We start from the raw sequence: 14,813 nt of genomic DNA, 5'->3' as shown, positions 1-14,813 counted from the left end.
AAATCGTAACAAATAAAATAAATAAGATGTCACTAATATAAATAATAAACATCCTAATCAATGATATTTCTATTGTCAAACTAAAATTTTACTATTGAATTTGAGAGAATAAGAGCGCATTTAGAATAAGTTTTATAGTAGTTTATGTTTGGTAAAAATAAGTTTGGATTAAACTCATTAAAATTTCATTTACCATTCACATTTTATATCGCTCAACTTAAAAAAAAAAATCAGTTCTCCGCTAGCTATAAATAAATATATATTAACATATTTTTTTATTTTTAAAACAATTTTGATGTTATGAAATTTGATTAAAAGAAAAAAGTGAAGCTTATTCACGAAAAACAAATGAAACTTTCTCTATATTTTGTTTAAGAATTTAATCGAGATATATTACGACTAATTTCATTGACAATCCATGTGACCTTATCAAAATTCGTAAGAAACTAATTTTTGATAGGTAAATATTATTTAAAAGAGTTGAAGTAAATACTCCACCAATTATCAAATTTGATAGTTCAAGTTATTAAGTTGATGAGCATATGTTTGTTTAGTTTAATAGAAATTTAAATAATGGATTTTGAACTCAATCGATCAAGATGCATATTATCATCCAATAAAAGATCGAGTTTGATTCGGTAATTATTTGAACTTTCGTTTCTATACCCTATAGTCTAGTAATTGAGAAATGGCTCAAAACAACCAAAAACGTAAACTTTTTCTATCAGTTTGACCTCTTTTTTAGAAATTGATTTTTTTTAATGTTTATTTGAGTAATCAAGTAAAATAATAATAATGATAATATAGAGTTTTGAGGTACTAAATTAGTTATTATAATAAATCGACAATAGTTATTATAACATATGAGTCACATTAATATGTCTTTAAGAGGTAAACTAATTCAAGTTAGAATAGTTTACGTTTGTGATATATATACACTATTCCAATTAAGAGATAGTAAACAATGCAACAAAGATAGAGACGATAACAAGCAAGAAACGCAAATTTTGTAACAAATAACAAATATTGTAATGTTAGTGGACTTGAAATAGTAATACTTTAGTTAAATTGTAGGTTAGAAGGAAAATCCTACGATTATATTTTAAGCACGAAGCATAGAAGCTCACTCCATCCACTTGAAATTAAGGATACAAAGATTCCTTGATGTATATTAACGATGGTTCGTAATAGATTAACGGTCACTTGAATTAGAATGACGAGATTGAGATTGTTAAATTTTGAATTTATGATCACTATGTGATTGATTAACTAGTCTCTTTGCGTTAGTTTGTGAAATATATTAACCTTTTCGTAGAGAGATTTGTGATTGTTAGGATGATTAGTATGTGATTACTTACGGTTCTCTAAAGGTAAGTTTTTTATGTTAACGATTCTATTTATTTGAATGTTTTCTAAAGTTCATCTACTTCCCTACATATCTATCAATGTACTTATAAAAAGTAAACTATCTGAGCAAATATACGATCACCTCTTGATTCATAACATATACATTAACGAATTAAACTAAGTTGAAGTTGAAATAATATAGATCATTCAAAACTAATCTAATGTGCCTCTACAATTTCTTTTATTAGAACTCTAATAAATATAGAAGTTTAACAAATCTATTAAACACGTGAACTCAAGCATTATTCATTTATTAAACACATTTTAAATTCAACATACATTTAATAATTTATTAAAAAAAAATATCGTTCTCTATTAAATACAACTTTTAGAAAATAACGACCATGTTATATATATATATTTCTTCAATTCAACAAACTATGAAGTGCAAGATTCGAACTATAAATTTTTAGACAAAAAATGCATACTTTACGTCTTGAGTTATGTAAGCTCATGTTGACTTCCATACTTGTATTTAGAACATCACTTTTGCTTGAACGTTTCAACATTTTCATACGTTCTTAAAGTCAACGTCAATTAAAGAAGCAGTGAGGTAACATATCATGCATACTATTAAAAACAAAATTAAAAAAGTATTTTTTTTTTAAAAAATTGTTATCATCTTTATTATTTATGCGGTTAATTTGCGTATATTTTTAGTATTTTTCGAAAAATATAAAAATTTGATAAACTATTTATATTTTATAGAATAAAACTACTAAAACATTAAATTCATTATACTTTAGTTTTTATAAGAAGGGTAAATATTTTGTCAAATGTTATATCTTTTACGATTTCTCATTTTTTTAATTCAAATATAGTAAAATAAACTAAAAAATTTATAAAATATAGCAAAATTTTATATTTTATCAATAATAGAAACCGATAAACTTTTATTAAGGTTTATTTATTAATGTCACTAATATAAGTATATAATTAAAGTTGGAGTTTTACTGTATTTTACAAATATTTTGTCAAAATTTTCATTTTTATCGATTTCCCTCTTTTTAATCTAATATTTTCATAAGAAATTCAAGATTACGATTAAATTTGTCCGGTATAAAAAGTTCAAATTTCTAATTACCGAAGATTTAACCTAGTTCACACACTAACTTTAGTTCCAAACTAAAATTTAGATACTAAATCGATACTTTCAGTCAAATTTCTTTAGAAGTTTAATAAATTTTGTAAGTATCCGAACATAACTTCGTGAACAAGACATCAAAACTTATTACCATGATTGAATTCCATACCTCTACGTGGTTCTAATTAAATAAAAGAAAAAAGGAAACAAAAAGAAGTAAGCAACATAGAAAGCCCGTGGAGATTCTTAAAAAGAAAATGAAGAAGAAGAAGAATTCTGGGGGTTAAATTTTGTCTGTGGGTACCCAATGATTCTTCTACTTCTGTCAATATTTCAGCCATCACCTTCACTCTTCTTAACCATTTCCCTTAATTTTCTCCCATTTCTCTTTTTCCAATTTTCACACCCACATCCCACCAAACCCAAACTCTCTCTCTCTATCTCTCTCTATTACTTCTTCTTGCAATTCTTGTGCCATATTCTTCTTCCATCAATCTCTCAATAAACAATCACAATGGCCGTTTCTCTCAATCCTGGTACGGTTTTCATTTTTTTCTGGGTATTTTCTCCTCCACTATTTACTTCTACTTTAATACTTCATTTCTCGATTCCCCTTTTGATGACAGCTCAAACGGTGTTGTTTTCCCTATTCTTTGATCCCTCATTGCACTCTGTTTCTCCACTTGATTTGGTTTCTCAATTTCGTTTTGGAATCAATCTTTGAATCTTTGTGATGGGTTCTTTTGTAAACTCTTTTTTTTTTTTTTTTTTTTGCTTCTCATTGGATTTCTCGACATTGTATGTTGTTTTGCTTGCCTGATTCTTACTGGGTTTTCTTTTATTTGATTTTTTTTTTATGCTTTGATGAGATATGAGATTAATTTGTTGTTGATTGGTCTATGATTATGGTTTTCTTAACGATCCTTTTCTTTTTCTCTTTGGTCTTTTGTGTTGTTACTTTTGATTTTATCTGTTCTTAAATTTAATGTTTTGTGTCTTTGTCGGTGGTGGAGATTAGAGATGGTTGTGGAATGAAGAAGATAATGGAAGAGTTTTTTACTTGGATTATGTGAGATTGTTTTGAATTTCATTCACATTTTTTGGCATTAAAAGAAAATTTACTCTGGCTATCCATGCTTTAATGTAATAAAAGAATATGGATCATGTTCTGTTTTATGGTTTTATGACTTGTGAATCGAAAGATTCGAGTAAAATATGAGATGTTGAACAAATGATGAATCGATGTATGTAGTTTTCCAAATTGTGAAATTTCTTTTTGATCGTTGATCTCAAGGAGATTGGATTTGGCTTTTACAGGTGATATTAAGGATCTTTCCTCAGGATTTGAAAGAAAATTGGAGGTTAAAAATTCCCTTGTGGTTTGTTTTGGTGAACTTTTGATAGATTTTGTGCCAACAGTGGGTGGAGTTTCACTTGCTGAAGCTCCTGCTTTCAAGAAAGCCCCTGGTGGTGCTCCTGCTAATGTGGCTGTTGGCATTTCAAGGCTTGGTGGCTCCTCAGCTTTCATTGGCAAGGTTCAGTTTCACAAACTTAAAACGTCCCATTTAATCACACTGTTGAATCATTGAATGTTTTTGATAGTTAGAAGATTGTTTGGCTCCATTTTTTGTGTGTATGTCAAGAAAACATGTTCTTGTCATCAGTATTGGTTTTATTTTTCCATAAAACTTTAATTTGGGAGGAAGAAATGTGAACATTTTCCCTTGTGTTATAGGTAGGTGATGATGAGTTTGGACATATGTTGGTAGACATTTTGAAACAAAACAACGTAGACTGTTCTGGAGTGCGGTTTGACCCGAATGCAAGGACAGCTCTGGCCTTTGTCACGCTTCGGGCAGATGGAGAACGAGAATTTCTTTTCTTTCGCCATCCAAGTGCTGACATGCTTCTCACTGAACGAGAACTTGAGCTTAAAGTTATTCAGCAGGCAAGCAACATTTTCTTATCAAGAGCTTGTACATGTTTACTATGCTTCTTTCCTGATACTTTTTCCATTTCGAATTCAATTTGGTTCAGGCAAAGATCTTTCATTATGGATCAATTAGTTTGATTGATGAACCAAGTAAATCAGCACATCTAGCTGCACTGAAACTTGCAAAAAACGCTGGCTGCCTTCTCTCTTATGATCCCAATTTGAGATTGCCGTTGTGGCCTTCACCTGAAGCTGCTCGGGATGGCATAATGAGCATCTGGGATCAATCCGACATTGTTAAGGTATAGTCTCTGATCATGAAGCATTTCGGTGCCTTCATCATAGCTAGAAGTGTGAGAATTGTGTAGCATTCTTTTCATTCTCTTGTAAATCTATGCAGATAAGCGAAGATGAAATTACTTTCTTGACTGGTGGAGATGATCCCTATGATGATAATGTGGTGTTGAAAAAGCTTTTCCGTCCCAATTTCAAGCTTTTAATTGTGACCGAAGGGTCACAAGGCTGTAGATATTACACTCAAGTAAGCGTTGTCTTTTCTTGTGGGCTCATAATTTGACCATAAAGTATTAGAAAGCGAAAGGGAACTAACATTGTACACATTTGAACACAGAACTTCCTATGTAGAGATTTCTTTAAACTAACAATAACATCATACGACAATGTTCAACACAGAAATTCCGAGGCAGGGTTGCTGGTATCAAAGCCAAACCTATTGACACAACCGGAGCTGGCGATGCATTTGTGAGCGGGATATTGTTCCGAGTAGCTTCTGACCCAAGCATTTTTCAGGTTCCATATGTTCTTGCCTAATGCAACAAAATTATCTCTTGTACTCCTCTATGTAAACTGTTCCTTAATGTAAATGAAAGAGTATCCTTCTGGCAGGACGAACAACGGCTACAAGACGCTCTACGCTTTGCAAATGCCTGCGGCGCCATCACGGTGATGGAGAGAGGAGCCATTCCTGCTCTACCGACGAAAGAAGCTGTCCAAAAAATACTGTCCAATGCCACCCCTGTATGATAATTTTTTAAGAAAAATCTTTTTAGCTGTGTTTGCTTTCTTGCTTGCAATTAGGCTTAATGTAATTTGAGTTTCTTTCCTGGTTAGTTGAGTGAGCTTTGAGCTCAATTTTATAGTGTTTTGCCCACAGCACCCTTAACTTCTAATAAATGCTATATCTTTCCTGTTTTTTTTTTCCCTCCAACAGTGATCTTAAGAGAGCATAGGTTGTTCACTGTTTTGGGTTGTAAGTGTTATAAAAGAAATTGTATATTTGATGAAGCACAATTAGAAGAACAATCTCCCGATTCAGTTCACTATTGATAAATTTCAGTAAATACCAATAAGCTTCTATATGCATCTAATAATGATAGACTTGTATTAGTTCTATCATAGACTTCAATTGTAGAAAAATTTTCTATAATTTGTTAATAGTTTGATCAATTTTTCTATACTTAAAAAATATGACAATTATCAAATTGTGTATGATTGATAAAAAAGAGAGTTAAATTACACCTTCTAATTTGTGTCAATTAAGACCGACTAGATGCAAAATTGAAAATGTTTGGAAACCTATTCTTACACTTTTTTTTTTTCTTTTTTTTCTTCTTTTTTTATAACCCAAATAAACACACACAAACCTCAAAATTTATTGATATCATGTATAATTTGAAAAGAAAAAAGGGGGAAAAAATCAATTAAAGTTTGACATTTTTATTTCTTGGATGGAATGTGAAATAAACTTATAGATAGAACATGTTTTTATGAAATTGAAAAATAAACATAATAAGTAATTCAATAGTTTTTTTTTTTTTTTCTCTTTTCAAATACGAAAACATATAATTTTAATTATCGAAGCATAGTTTATATGGAAATAAGCTAAATAAAAACTCATTCCATTCTCCACTCTTAACCTAAAGAGAGAAAGCAATTCTAATTTGTATATTCCTTTACACACACACACACACATATATATAAAGTTGTCATATTTTAGGGTTGAGATTCCAAGTGAATCCACTATATTTATTATTATAATTATGATTAAGTTATTAATTAGTATATTCTCCATCACATCTTAGTAGCCAATCCATTACATTTATTATTAGTATATGCTCCTATCATCTTCGTATACAATTCACCACACACACACATATATATTTATTATTATCATTATTTTTATCGTAATATATTTATTATTATTATTATTACTAAGTTGGAAAGTATAAAATGGGAATGATGAGGAACAGATGGTGAGCAGTAGGGCGGATCTACCTATGAACTTTTTAATTTCTTCTATTCATGCCAACACCTTCACTTTTATTTCTATACATAATAGCTTATAAAACCAAATATACAACTATTCACGATTTAAAAATAAAATATTTAAAGTGTGTTACATATATATTTTTTTTATTTTTTCTTTTGTAGATATAATACGTTTCGTATAAGTACTCTATTATGTTCGAATTTTGAAATATATTAAATGTATTGTGTGTATTATATATGTTAGTACTTCTTTCTTTTTTACATTTTATTAAACTTGAGGTCAAATCTTCAAGAAATCCTTTTAACTTGACAATGATGTTTCAATAATATATCTCTATGTTAAAAAAGTTAAATTTTATCTTAAAACTTTAAATTTGTTTTAGTAGATAATATATGTGATAAACGATTATATTTAACATTTTTAAACGTATAATTTCCAAATAAATGGAAAAATGGTGTTTGGAAAAATAGTGAAATAAAGATAAAAATTGGCCATAGGTTTCAACGGTCCAATCATTTTAACTTGAAAAGACGGTCCAATCCAATCATTCAAGAAACCGGTCCACTCATTATTTTCTTATGTATGATTTCAATACAAATGATTAAAATAGAACCAAACAAGAACCAACAAAAAGGATGAACTTGGATTACCCACCAAAAAATAAATTCTCAAATATCAAAACATATTTGGTTCTCTCAAACAACAACTATAAAATAATGTATATTTGGTTATTTCAAGGGTTTCAATTTTTCCATAAATATAAAACAAATATATAAACATTTTGATGCTTATCTTATTTAGCAAAAAAACTAAAATGAGTTTCGATCGAGGATTACTAGACAAGTTCTAATATATTTTATCATATTCATATCATATTCACATCAACAACATTTTGATGCTTACATACCTATATTATAGATCTTTTATGGTTTAATTAATGAAAATATCGATTTACTTTTCATTTTTAACTTGTTAAACTCATAAAAACATGAAGATAATAGAAATATCGATATTTGTTGATGATTGTAAATTAAGGTGATGTTTGTTGATGATTGTAAACTGAGTATAGACCCAAAATCAACAAAGCTTTGGCCCCTAAGATATATTTGATTGTTGAAAACAAGTTGGAGATGTTCCAAGAGCTGCACAAGACTAAAAAGACTAATCAAAATTTCAACAAAATCAAACAAACTACAAGTAGATCCACCTAAAAAATCGACATGCCAAAAATCGATCCAACTTACAAGAACGGTTAAGAATCAGTGCTTCAATTTTCGATCAAGTCAACTATTATATAAACAATGAATCCACTACATATAAATCAACAAAAATCAAATTCAAATACGAAATAAATAAATTTTCTCAATTAAAATACAGTGTCAAAAGAAAAAAGAAAAAAAGAACATTACAAAGCCAAACAAAAATAAAACAAAACACAAAGAACCTACACAAAAGTTATAGCTAACAACAAAAGTTATAGCTAACAAAAAGTTGAAGAACATATAAGAATCCTAACTTAAACCAAAACCAAATAAGTATAAATTTATATCAAATTTCCACCAAAGTTCTAAATACTTTTTATACAATAAAAATTGAATTAAAAATTTGAATATTTGTGTTCCCCAGAAGGAAGTGAAGTGTTAATAAATTGGGGAAAGTTATTGCAAATTAATAGTACCATTGAATAAATAGTTTGCAGTTATTGTTGGTACTGCAAAAATACATTACTTATTTTTATGTGATTTGATAAAGTCTTGAGGAAATCAAAATTTCTAAATTTATTATTTATCAACATTTTTAGGTGTTTATGGGTTAAATATCAATTTTCGTGTATCTTAATGTGAATATATATAACATTTTAACAAAAGTATTTTAATTTATTTAGAAAGTGTAAAATGTTTATTTAATAATTTAAATAAATATCTTTTTTGAATTTTTTGTTATTTTTTTCTTGATGTAAATTTTCAAACTTTAATCTTAATACAAATATATAAGTTTATTTATTTTAATATTTATATTTTAAGCCACCAAATTTCAATAGTGTTGATTTTTTAACTTTGAAAATTAATGAAGAAATAATTTTTTTTTTTTAAAGAAAAGATGAATCTATTTTCAAATTTTGTAAGGAAAAGTTTGATGGTGAAAGGACCAATGGGATAATGAAGTGTATAGCAACACAATTTAGAAAGATTATAAATATAGCAAAATCTATTAGTGATATCGATGATAGACTTAATTCTATTAATGATATGATCTCTATTACTAAATAGATCTAAAATTGTAATATAATAATACTATATTTTTCAAATTCTTTTGCGTTGTGTTATATTTGTTGATATTTTTATTCTTCTTACCGATGACGGATCCAAAATTTTTATATACGGAGCACTAAATCAAACATTGAAATTTGCTAAGGCAAAATTTGAAGGGTACAACCATTATACTACAATTATTTTGTTTAAAATTAAGTAATATATTTTGTAATCGGACACTTTAAAATTAATATTAAACTACAAAGATAGATAATGTGAGGGGGACATGTGCCCCCAGCTCAGGCCCTTACATAAATCCGCTTTTTACTATATTTTTTTTAATGTATCTATTAAATATTTAGGAATGCATGAATCAAAACAAGTCAAGATGAGTACAAGTCAAATTTGACATAATATACTATCAACTTTGAAGTATTCAATTTTCTCGTTCGAGAAAATTAGAAAAAAAAAAGTCAATCTAAAAGATATCTTATTTGTATACTATTAATTTTAAGATCTCTTTTGATCGTAAATCTAGAGATTAGTACAACTACTCTTCTTAGTCCTTTTATGTGTCATTCAAGGAGTTACACTAATGCTTCCAAATGAAAGACACATGCATTTTGAAATGAATGTTTGTACGATTTCTTAAATTTTTAATGAAATTTAATAATATTAAGAGGTTTGAATGATATTGGTTCATATCGTGTCTAATTATATATGTGTCAAGAAGATTTGTTATTTTAGACGTTTGTGTTTGGGTTAAATTAACGGCTAGATTCTCATGTGGTTTAATTTGATAAGTTATATTTTAATTTTGTTAGTTGGAGTCGTATCGCAACGTTTGAAGATTAATAGAGAAGGGCAGTAGACAGTTAATTGTTAGTGAATATTAATAACATTGTTGGACATCAGCCACGCAAAAGGCCAACCATATAAAAGAAGATTATAAGTCTAGAGCTTACTTGCTCAATTGGAGTTGATCCATAGCGATGCAAAAATGTATTACTCATTTTTCTTTGACGAATAACAATTCGAATACAAACTCAAATTAAGATTTTGAGCATTCAATAACAATGTAGTCAAGTATGAAAGACGATGATTTCAATATTGCTTAAGGTCACAAAGAGAATATATGATTATCGGTTTGTTAATTTTAAAAGATGTTCAATCGACTATAGATTTGTAAAGTATACAAAAACCAAATTATGTATTATTATGTATTATATTTTAACAAAAACTTTAAAAACAAGGTTTCAATAAACATAGTAGTCAATCTTGAAACCCTAATATTACTTTTTATAGAAAAAATGTGTAACATATATATAAATAAAAGCTACAAAATGTAAGAGCAAAAGCTATAAAAAAGTATGTAAAAAGTAGGTCAACATCTACAAATCCCAAAGAGAGCATACTTCGTATTTAAGACCCAATAGGCACATGTGGTGTGGAAGGGAAATTCATATTCACCACTAATATATCTCCGACTAATCTAAACATAGTTTAATTGATTAAAATTTATATTTACAATAAAAAATCGAGAATATCCTACGCTTCCATCAAATCAATTGAACTCAAAACTTGTTTTCAAATGCTAAAAATTTAGTGGGTGTATAGTAACTAAATTAAAAGAATAAAAGAATAGAACTAACTATAATTAAGCATGGTTTTTACTAATTTTTTCACTATTAAATAATATTTTAATATCAACCAGAGACATTTGTATTAAAGATGTAAGTATTATTCAATAAAAAATTAAAATTAATTAAAGTGCAAAATTTTAATTAAAAAACAAGCTAAATATATTAAATTATTTTAGATGGCAAAACTTTTAAAAATATGGATAAATATAACGGGATTTATATACATGGACCCTCTGCCCCCACATTCAACAACACGTTACTCTTTTATATAAGCTCCTCCTTTTCCCTTTTTGCTTCATTTCTTTCAATACAGAAGTAATGGTCTTTGAGTAGTGTATGTGTGTTCATTTAAGAACAATTATTATGGGAAAGTTAGAGTGGTACTTTGGAGGTCGATCATCATCTTCTCGCCGAGCCACCACCGCCGATGATCATTCCCGACGACGTCGTTCTCTTCCAAGTTGTATCAGCACCCTCTTTCACTTCTTTGATTTTCGTTCCTCTCATTTTACTCGCATCGTCTTCGACAATCACCATTCGTCCTCCTTTGACCAGCTATCGCATCATCACCAAGCTCTACAACCCAAAGCTTCCCATCATGGTATATATATATATATATATATACTTTGAAGATTTTACATTTTGATAATTCTCTCTATGAATGCTTGTTATCTGTGCATGAGTAAGATTATAATATAATTAAATCCCTATGATATCATATATCAGATAAAGTTTTGACGAATATGCAATAATGGGTTAAATTTTTACTTTTAGTTTTTTTATTTGTTCAATTTGTAACTTATATATCTATATATTTGGGAAATTCTTATAAAATTTTGGTACAATTTTTTGTACTTCAGGTGTTGAAGCACCAAGGAACAGCTTGGAATTAGATGGAGATTCAATTTCTTGCTTAAGAAATAAAGAAGAATATTTGCAACTTCAAGTAAACACTTTTCCTTTCTCCTATTTCATTAAAGTCTATTCAAAATCTCAAATTAATTATGTTCAAGCAAAATGATGATATGCATCTTTAAACAGATGGAACTTCAAATCAAAACTAGAAATGGTAGCACGAAATCAAAACCAAGCGACCAACAACTTCCAAATAATGATCACATTATTGCATTAGAATCTCCAAGTACAAAGACACCAAATCTCTTGGCAAGACTAATGGGTCTTGATAATTTTCCTCAAACCTCCTCTTCTTCCTATTGTCGTTGTGGCCTAAACCTCGAAACACGTTCTCTTACGGAGAGTCTGAGGAATTCCTCATCAAGGCTATCAAACGTCGATTGTCATCATCGTCGCCTCTCACTCCAGATTAATATTCAAGAAAAAGAAAACAACGGTATTGAAATTTGTGAAGAGATTATTAAGCGAGAAAAGAAAAAAGTGGGAAGGAAAGTTGCACTCGTTGATATCACCAATAGCAACAACAAAATAGGATATGAAATACAAGAAATTGGTCGTTCTAGTCAAAGTAGAAAAGTAGAGATGAAGTCCTTGAAGAAACTTGAGAAAACGACAGTTGGTAACAATCAAAAGAACGAAATGGTTTCGAAGAAGCAAAAGTTGATATCGATGCCGATGCAAATACTAAAAGGAAGAACTAGCGAAAGAGAAGCATTTGATTGTCCAACAAATAATAAGCTTCTCCTCCATCATCCAACCATTTTTGAGGTACTACCACGTATTACTTTTTCATGTCCTTACGATTTACTTTTTTAATAAAGAACTTTATATATATTTTTTTTAAAATTAAATCTATAAATAACCATTTCATCTCTAAAATTATTTCTAAAATTCTTATTTGGGTTATTTCTGAAAATTCTTCCAATGTTCACTATATTAAGAATTGAAAATATTTCTTCTAGTAATAAATGGATTTCAACTACTAGAAAAAAAGTGTATTTTCTTTTCTTTTCTTTTCTTTTCTTTTCTTTTCTTTTCTTTTATTTTATTGAAGACCAAAAGTAATTATGGAACTGATTGTTTTCTGTTTCTTTTTTCTTTTTGAATAATAGCAGCAATTTCTTTTTCAATTAATACTCATAAAATAAATCTTGAAATTCTAACCATTAAATATTTTAAAACATAACTTTCAAAATAAAAGAAATAGAAAAATAACTTGATTATTTCTTTAGAGTGAACAGTTCATGTAAGATTTTCTGCAGAAGAATAAATTGATTATTTAATTTTGTCAAGAGGTTCAAAAATTTCATGTGAAAATTAAATAGGTGAATCACTTTATTGAAGTATTAATGCAAAATTTTGTTTTTCTACGTAAAATTGTTTTCTTTTTAAGAAAAAGAAAATATTTTTAAATTTGGAAGTTATCTAACGGGGCATTTGCAAAAATAACAAAAAAAGTATGATAATAAGACACATATCACTGCATTTTTTAAATTGCAAAAGTAACAAATTTAAAAGCGGATAATCATCTGATAACCGTCTGACAGTCATCTGATATCATTAATTATTTGTCATATTTGTCATATTCGCAATATGTAAAAAAAGAGATGCTTTTCTGAAATTTTTTTTGTCAATGTCTTTATATGGTTGATTTTTTTTCTCCTAATAATTGGTTTATCTATTCTATGTAAATTACTAAATGAATTTTTTTTAAAAAATTAATAAATAAATTCACAATAATGAAGGAATTTAAGAAAAAGTATTTGTATTTGGATCAATTAAATTGAATCTCTCAACAAACAAATAAATAAAGAAATAAAGGAGAAGTTCTTATATATGAAAAAGGAAATGAAACCATTTATAAAAATATAGCAAAAAAAAAAAAAAAAAAAAAAGAAAACTTAAATCAGCTAATTTTTTTTTGATAGATTTTATTATTTTTCGTGAATAGTTTCAATTTTTTTTTTTGAAAATGGAAGAAAAAATATTATAATTGAGTTAAATATTTTACGTAAAATTATTTTTCATGCCATTCAATAAATGATTTTGCTATTGTTGTTTATTATTCATGCAATGACAATTTTAAAAAGCTTTTCTTTCCAAAGAAATTTATAAGCTTTCAAAAATGAGAAAAAGTTACCTAACGTTTTCGTTAAAAAAGATAGAGAAATGGTTATATGAATAGAAAAAAACTATTTACGTAATATAGAAAAATAGATTTAAGTAAAAAGTAAAATTTTATCATATTTATAAATGAGATTTTCTTAAAAAAGAAAATAAAAAGGAATTTGATAAATTATTTATGGAATAAAATTACATGCTATAAATTTGACAATTTTCTTAAATTCCATTGAGTTTATTTCTTCCAATAACATAGCAAATAGTTTCAAAAACAGCCGTGTAGTTATCCAAAAGGAAAGCCGAAGCCGGCCGGGGGAGAAACAAGCGCCGTGGACATCACCACCACCACCGACGGGGAATCTACCGATTTCAAATACATCAAAACAATACAAATTAGCAGTAAAGAGAATTCAAACTGGGTCGTCCCACCCTCAACCTTCCACCACCTGGAAACCACCCTCGCCGGGAAGGAGCGGCGATGGAAGAAACGACTGGAATTGCAAACGGGCGTAGTGGGAGGGGATCGAAGAGGAAGGAAGAGGGGATGGGAATTCCCACATGCAAAATGTGGGTTGGTGGAATATGGCTTAATTAACGAAGATTTGGAGAAATCAAAGTTAATTATAATAATGGCGGAGGAAAGAGAAGGGATTGTAAAGTTGGTTGAGCTTCACATTTTAGATTCACTTTTACGAGAAACCCTTGCCCTAATTTCTTAATTGTTAACCATTTTTCTTCTCTCTCTTTTATGTATATTTAATTTACATCCATTTTTATCTATATATTTCAAATTTAAGTAATTATGAAGTTCTTTTTAAATATTACAACCATTGCGAACAATCACGACAATTAAACGTGTGGTCTATGAGTAACATTTATCGGTTGGAGTAGGTAAATGTTCAAACTGACTCCGACCATGAAGAAGCACAAATCGACCGTTGATTCTTTAAAAAAATTTTAAAATGTTGTTGGGTGGATACCTTTCTCAACCCGACATTGATCAACTTTGGTTTAGTCGGTTGGCATAGTTTTTTTATCTATTATGTTCATTCCTAAATTGAAGGAAAAAATTTAATAATACCGTGTTAACTACTTTTGAACTAAACCTATTTTGGTATTGTAATTACTTTTCCATTTAATTACTTTTATCAGCATATGTGTATTTCTT

The 14,813-nt window shown here is 28.4% G+C and overlaps 2 protein-coding genes across 2 annotated transcripts; both read left to right on the top strand.

Annotated features, from left to right (window-relative positions):
* Positions 1-2,694: 2,694 nt before the first annotated feature.
* LOC103504652 (probable fructokinase-7) lies at positions 2,695-5,803 on the top strand. Its single transcript, XM_008469032.3, has 7 exons — positions 2,695-3,027; positions 3,809-4,026; positions 4,227-4,439; positions 4,529-4,726; positions 4,825-4,965; positions 5,118-5,234; positions 5,331-5,803. Exons 1-7 carry the CDS (start codon positions 3,006-3,008, stop codon positions 5,466-5,468), a joined length of 1,047 nt encoding a protein of 348 aa, XP_008467254.1. The 5' UTR covers positions 2,695-3,005; the 3' UTR covers positions 5,469-5,803.
* Positions 5,804-10,972: 5,169 nt separating this feature from the next.
* Positions 10,973-14,364, top strand: LOC127150884 (uncharacterized). Its single transcript, XM_051089580.1, has 4 exons — positions 10,973-11,210; positions 11,470-11,555; positions 11,651-12,292; positions 13,921-14,364. The coding sequence occupies exons 1-4, from the start codon at positions 10,973-10,975 to the stop codon at positions 14,362-14,364; spliced, it is 1,410 nt and encodes a 469-aa protein (XP_050945537.1).
* Positions 14,365-14,813: the final 449 nt, after the last annotated feature.

The sequence above is a fragment of the Cucumis melo genome, chromosome 9, assembly GCF_025177605.1.
Source record: "Cucumis melo cultivar AY chromosome 9, USDA_Cmelo_AY_1.0, whole genome shotgun sequence".
Classification (NCBI taxonomy): Eukaryota; Viridiplantae; Streptophyta; class Magnoliopsida; order Cucurbitales; family Cucurbitaceae; genus Cucumis; species Cucumis melo.
This window is presented reverse-complemented; position numbering and strand designations above follow the sequence as displayed.